The 6,408-nt window shown below is 53.3% G+C and overlaps 2 protein-coding genes across 2 annotated transcripts; both read right to left on the minus strand.

Annotated features, from left to right (window-relative positions):
• Positions 1-3,598: 3,598 nt before the first annotated feature.
• On the minus strand, positions 3,599-3,919 carry LOC141845353 (uncharacterized). The gene has a single exon (XM_074733420.1). It carries the CDS (start codon positions 3,917-3,919, stop codon positions 3,599-3,601), a length of 321 nt encoding a protein of 106 aa, XP_074589521.1.
• An 87-nt stretch (positions 3,920-4,006) lies between these two features.
• On the minus strand, positions 4,007-5,334 carry LOC141845354 (uncharacterized). The gene is made up of 2 exons (XM_074733421.1): positions 4,865-5,334; positions 4,007-4,754 (listed from the first exon to the last, which is right to left on the minus strand). The coding sequence occupies exons 1-2, from the start codon at positions 5,332-5,334 to the stop codon at positions 4,007-4,009; spliced, it is 1,218 nt and encodes a 405-aa protein (XP_074589522.1).
• Between the last annotated feature and the right edge of the window lie 1,074 nt (positions 5,335-6,408).

The following is a 6,408-nucleotide window of genomic DNA, read 5'->3' on the forward strand; positions in this document are numbered from 1 at the left end:
CGCGAGAAGGTCCCTAAGGCCAAGCGGCCCCGAGTGGAGGAGCCACGCAAGAGGGCTCCGAAAGCCAAGGCATTGACTATCAATGAGCCTACTGACGAGCCGGCGTCTCGGCCACGTCCTCCAGCAGCAGAGGTAGGCAAGTTGAAGCAGAAGGCTCATCCTGAACCGCCATCCAAGCCTAGGAAGAAGAAGCCATTAAGTCCCCGGAGGGCAGCCGAAGTTACACCGGGCGCTGAATCAAGTATGAGGGCTAAGGAGCGAACGGTAGCGCGAGTATCGTCAGCGCGGGCCGAATCACTGGCGCATTCAGCAGCCGAATTGCCCGTTGGCGAACCCATGCGGGCGACCATGGAGACGGGCGCGGTACCAGCTCATGAACCAGCTTCATCCACAGCGGCCGCAGATTCAGAACCGTTACCAGAGAGGCAGGTGCCGGGGGCGAGGTCCGGTGAGGAGCCGGCAGTAGCTTCCTCACCCCAAAGGGAGGAGCCTGAGGAAGCGGCAAGCGAAGTCCCGACTGCTACTCCTTCGGCTCCTACGTTGGACTCAGACCAGATAGCAGACGTGATTTCAAGCCTGGAGCCGCGGAAAGCTATTCCTCGTACCACCAGGGAAGAGTCGCCTCGCCGCGTTATTTATCCGGCGACAGTCTGTCCCCCCGGTGCGGCAGGGATCTTCCCCAGGGGCGTATTTCCACCAGGAGAGGTTCGGTTGCCTCCGATTCCGGTGGATGCTCCACTCAGGCGAGAGGACGTCAATGATATTATTGACCGGACTCGCGCTTCGGGGTTCTGCACACTATGCCCCTTTGACGTTATCGGACATGACCAGCCGTTCTGCATACAGCCTGATTCGAGTAAGTTTCTTCAGACTCTTACTTCCCTTCTTATACCAGATAGGTAGAGCTAATGCATCCGCTGCAGATCCTGGCCGAGAACCTGGAGCTGCACAACCGCCTGCCCGGTGTCTACCGTCACTTTAATTTCCTGGAGGGGCAGGTGGCCGAGCTGCAGACCAAGGAAGCCGAGCTGGTTAAGGAGCTCGAAGCAGCCCGATCAGCTATCAGCCAACCCCATCATCAAGACCAATTGCGTTCCTTGGAGGAACAAGTGGCTGCACTGAAGGCCAGGGAAGCGGATTTGACCACGGAGCTTGAAGCAGCTCGATCGGCAGCCAACCAACCTCAGCCTCATGCTCAATTGCGCTCTTTGGAGGAGCAGGTAGCTGAGTTGCAGGCCAAGGAATCGGACATGGTCAGGGAGCTACAAGTAGCCCGTTCGGTAGCTGACCAACATCAGCACCAGGCCAGTCTTGCTAGGGCACAGCGGCTCACGGCCGAGGACAGGGCTGAAAACTTAGAACGGGAGCTGCAAGAGGCCCGGACCCAGGAGCAAGAGGACCAGGAGGAATTGAAGCAGAAGAAGGACCAGTTAGTTAGCCAAGACAACCGGCTGGCTAAGCAGGAAGAAGAGATAAGAGAGCTGAAGATTCAGCTGGACCAGAAGTGTGCCGACTTGGACTTCGCTTGTGACGAGTCCAGGAATTTGAAGGAAAGAATTACCAAGCTGACCGAAGAGGCCACTCAACTGAAGAGCCAGGTAGCTGACTTAACTGAGTCGGCTAAGGTGGTCGAGGGCGTTTCGGCCGATGCGCGGAATGAGCTCGCTGCCTACAAGGTCAGCGAAGAGGAGCGGCTCGAGGCGGCCAAGGAGGCCTAGCTACAGTCCAAGAAGTTTACCGATCAATTTTTGGAGCGGACTGCCGGCATGCTCCAATCCGGCTTCGAGGGTGCACTGAGGCAGTTGCAAGCGGTGGGCGTGGTTATCCCGGACGAAGCCTTCGACCAACTAGACCCTCAAGAAGTATGGAAGGGGCTGCCTGAATCGGCTCGGACAGCATCAGCAGTGGTGAAGAAGCCTCTAGCCGGCAAGGGGAAAGGAAAGAAGAAGAAATAGATGTATTTGGCTCCGGCCTTTCTCCTTGTAACTTTTTCAATATTAATGAAAGATTTTGTTGGCTCCCCTTGATTTTTCTGTTGCTTTTTAGCATTCTCTTCGATTTTTTGTGTAACTAGTCCAAGTTGAAGGAGTAAGAAGGGCGAGTCGTGGAGAGGGAGAGGGAAACTTAGCTTTGAGAAAGGACCGCGAGACAGCTAAGTCATTCTCCGGCACCGTGAAGTAGTTAGAGTTGAGATTGTGTGCCTTGGTCATTCGGACTCGGCCATGCTTGGCCGAGTGGTGTATCCTATCAAATGATGGGCGATTTGCCCGTATGGCTCGAAGCGTGGACGAATGTGGGTTGTTCTCGAGTCGTCTAACAGGATCACCTAGTTGACATAGCGTTTGTCGGACGATAACGCAGAAGACGACGCGGCTCCTTGCCTTAGCAAGTCCCGGGGTCCGGGGAAGAGGAAGACTAGACTCCCACCGGGCTTGTGGAGAGCGATAATCACGGGTGACGGTGCCGATGATAGTTTCCGAATCAGGAAGGTGATGATGATGGCGATAGCTTCCGAGCCGGAAGGCGACGGTGATGGCGGCTGCTTCCGAATCGGAAAGTTGCAGGCAATGGCGATCGCTTCCGTGGCGGGAAGGTGAGTGCGATGGAGAGGAGCGTCAGCTTGCCTTGCAATAGAGTCGATGACGTAGGTCCGAGACCTAAGTAGTATCGATGGAGTAGGTCCGAGACCTAAGGAATGTCGATGGAGTAGGTCCGAGACCTAATTATGCCGATGGAGTAGGTCCGAGACCTAAGTAATGTCGATGGAGTAGGTCCGAGACCTAATTATATCGATGGAGTAGGTCCGAGACCTAAGTAGTGTCGATGAAGTAGGTCCGAGACCTAAATAATGTCGATGGAGTAGGTCCGAGACCTAATTATGTCGATGGAGTAGGTCTGAGACCTAATTTTGGCTCGATCCGCGACTACGTCCCAGTCGGGAAAGTGTTGAGAATGGCCAAAGAGCCTTGGCACGGGGAGGGCCTGTAGGAAGCATTACTGTCATTAAGTATAGGAAATGAAGTGAGACATGTAATGAAGCTTAGTGTTAAGAGATGCTAAGTATAGTAAGGTCAAAGATGTGTGACGTTCCAGGGCCTAATCAAGTCATTGCCCTCCAGGTCGGTGAGGTAGTAGGCGTCAGAGCTCGTCTTCTTGATCACCCGGTAAGGGCCTTCCCAGGGTGGCTCGAGTTTGCCTACGTCGCCTGTCGGCTTTGCCTTCTTCCACACCAAGTCGCCCACTTGAAATGTCCTGGGGATGACCCGTCGATTGTAGGTGGCGCACATTCTCTGTCGGTAGGTCGTGAGGCGGCTCGGTCTCTGTCTTCAGTGACAAGGTCCAGCTCTATCCTTCGGCGCTCCCCGTTGTCTTCGTCGTAGAGCCTTCTTCTGTCTGACGGGACTCCTACCTCCATTAGCACTACGGCCTCTCCTCCATACACCAAGTGGAATGGTGTCATGCCGGTGCTCTCCCTTGGCGTGGTTCGGTAGGCCCACAATAAACACGGTAGCTCCACCCAACTGCCTCCTTCGTAATCCAACTTAGTCTTCGGGTCATGCAATATTTCTCGGTTGGTGACTTCAGCTTGACCATTGGCTTAAGGGTAGGCTACAGAGGTGAACGCCTGTTGGATGTTGAGCCCCTGACACCAAGACTGGATCTTCTTCCCTTGGAATTGACGGTCGTTGTCGGAGACTAGCCGTTGTGGAATACCATACCGACAAATGATGCTCTTCCATAGGAACTTGATAACGGCCTCTTCGGTGATGTGGGCGAGGGCTTCGGCTTCGACCCACTTAGAAAAGTAATCCACGGCGACTAGCAGAAACTTCTTTTGTTGCGGCACTGCCGGAAAGGGTCCTATAATGTTCATGCCCCATTGGTCGAAAGGGCATGAAGTAGTGGAGGCCTTCAACATCTCAGTCGATCGCCGCGAGAAACTTTGGTATTTCTGGCAATGTAGGCAGGTTGATACTAACTTTGTCGCGTCAGCTTGGAGAGTCGGCTAGAAGTACCCTGCCAACAGGATCTTTCGAGCCAGCGATCTTTCTCTTGGGTGGTTGCCACAGCACCTTTGGTGTGCCTCCCGCAAAACATAATCAACATCTTCTGGCCCCAAATATTTGAGCAGAGGACGGGAGAAAACGCACCGGTATAGCTGATCTCCTACCAGGGTGAATCGGGTCACGTGCCTTCGGAGTACTTTGGCCAGATCCGAGTTAGAAGGGGCGACGCCTGTTTTGAGGAAGTTCAAGAGTGGACTCCTCCAATCCTCCGGTTCTGTTACTGCTTCAGACTGGTCTATTTGGGCAACGAAGGCTATCTGAGTGACGGGCCCTTCGTCTGTCCATTCGGTAAGGGAGCTGGCCAGTCGGGCTAATTCATCTGCTTTAACATTCTCAGTACGAGGAATCTTCAAGAGGGAAACTTCTTTGAACTCCGCCTTAAGTTTCGTGAAGGCCTCAGTATATCGACGAAGTCGATCATTGTGGACTTCGTAATGTCCTTCTACTTGTTGTGCCACCAGCTGAGAGTCGGAATACAGATGAACTCGGGTAGCTCCCATTCGCTTGGCTGCTTGCAGGCCAGCAAGCACAGCCTCATATTCAGCTTCATTGTTGGAGGCGCGGAAGCATAATTTGATGGAAAGTTGAATCTCCTCTCTTGAGGGGAGATCAATACAACTCCAACTCCGCTTCCTTGCCGATTGGAGGAGCCGTCCACATATACTTTCCAGGTCTGCTCCGGCTTGCCTTCCGGTATTTCCGTGAGAAAATCGGCTAAGGCTTGGGCCTTGATGGTTGTCCGAGGTTGATATTGAATATCATATTCCCCAAGCTCCATGGTCCATTTGATGAGTCACTCGGAGACGTCGGGCTTCGTGAGTAGCCGGCTCAGATTACTGTTGGTCATGACTGTAACCGGATGGGATAAGAAGTATGGGCGTAGCTTCCGAACGGACAGAACAAACATCCATGCCAACTTCTCAAGGTAGGAGTATCGGGTCTTTGCATCTTTGAAAAGGTGACTGGAGAAATAAATGGGATGCTGGGACTGACCTTCCTGTTTTACTAGTACGGAGCTGGCGGCCGAATGAGAGGTTGACAGGTACATCCATAGTGGCTCGCCTGGAGAAGGCTTGGCGAGTCGCGGGAGCTGGGAGAGATACTCTTTGAGCTCAAAGAATGTCTTGTCGCAATCTTCATTCCACTCGAACTTTTGTGCCTTCTTCAAGACCTTGAAGAAGGGAAGGCTGCGTTCCGCCGATCGGGAGAGCGTGGTGATCCGGCCCATCAACTTCTGTGCCTCTCTAAGGTTGCGCGGTGGAGACATCTGGGATAGTGCTTGCACTTTATCCGGATTAGCCTCAATTCCCTCCTCCGTTACTATGTAGCCAAGGAACTTTTCCACTCGGACTCCGAATAAGCACTTGGCTGGATTCAGCTTTAGGTCGTATCAGCGCAGAGTGTTGCAGGTCTCTTCTATGTCTGTGATGAGGGAGCCTCCCCTTTCGGACTTAATCAGTATGTCGTCCACATATACTTCAATGTTACGGCCCTGTTGCTGTCGGAATATATTGTCCATCAACCGCTGGTAAGTAGCTCCAACATTCTTGAGTCCGAATGGCATAACAGTGTAACAAAAAGTTCCATCTGCCATTATAAAACTGACCTTATCTTGGTCATCCACAGAAAGGGGGATTTGATGGTACCCCTGATAAGCATCCAGCATACATATATATTCATGTCCGGAAGTCGAGTCGACTAGCTAGTGAATCCGGGGCAGTGGATAGCAATCCTTCGAGCAAGCCTTGTTTAAGTCTCTGAAATCCACGCAGACCTGTCATTTGTTGCCTGGCTTCGGCACCAGCACTACGTTGGACAGCCACGTAGGGAAGTGGACTTCCTTGATGTATCCGGCCTTCAGCAGCTTTTGCACCTCTTCTCGGATCACTTTGTTCTGTTCAGGGCTGAAGTGTCGTCACTTCTGTTTGACGGGGCGGGCTCCCGGAAGAACGTTGAGGCGGTGGATGGCCACAAAAGGGGCAACCCCTGTGAGGTCTGTCGGAGTCCAGGCGAAGACATCTTGATTCCGGCGGAGGCATTCAGCCAGTCCTAGCTTCAGTTTGGCTGGCAATTCCAGCGGCCACGTGCACAGTGTTCTCCGGGCGATCAAGGCATATTTGTAAGAGCTCCTTCTCGGTTGTCGCACGAGGATTCAATGCTTCCTGCACTGCATGTACTTCAGCTCCTTGGGTTCGTCAGGCTTTCCTGGCTTCCGTCCGGACTGCGTCGACGTAACACCTTCGCGCAATCAATTGGTTGCCTCGCGCCTCCCCAACTAAGTCTCCGACTGGGAACTTGATCTTCTGATGGTAGGTGGATACGACGGCCGAGAAGGCGCCGA

Source organism: Curcuma longa, chromosome 14 (genome assembly GCF_044706935.1).
Source record: "Curcuma longa cultivar G26 ecotype Majalengka, Jawa Barat chromosome 14, ITB_CL_G26_1.1, whole genome shotgun sequence".
NCBI classification, from domain to species: Eukaryota; Viridiplantae; Streptophyta; class Magnoliopsida; order Zingiberales; family Zingiberaceae; genus Curcuma; species Curcuma longa.

What these genes read in the sequence shown, in the direction of transcription:
- LOC141845353 (XM_074733420.1), bottom strand. Translation starts at nt 3,919, where the DNA reads ATGTTGAAGGCCTCCACTACTTCATGCCCTTTCGACCAATGGGGCATG.
- LOC141845354 (XM_074733421.1), bottom strand. Translation starts at nt 5,334, where the DNA reads ATGTCTCCACCGCGCAACCTTAGAGAGGCACAGAAGTTGATGGGCCGG. An exon ending in ACGAAGCCCGACGTCTCCGA is followed by an intron (nt 4,755 to 4,864) that starts GTGACTCATCAA and finishes AAATACCGGAAG; the next exon opens with GCAAGCCGGAGCAGACCTGG.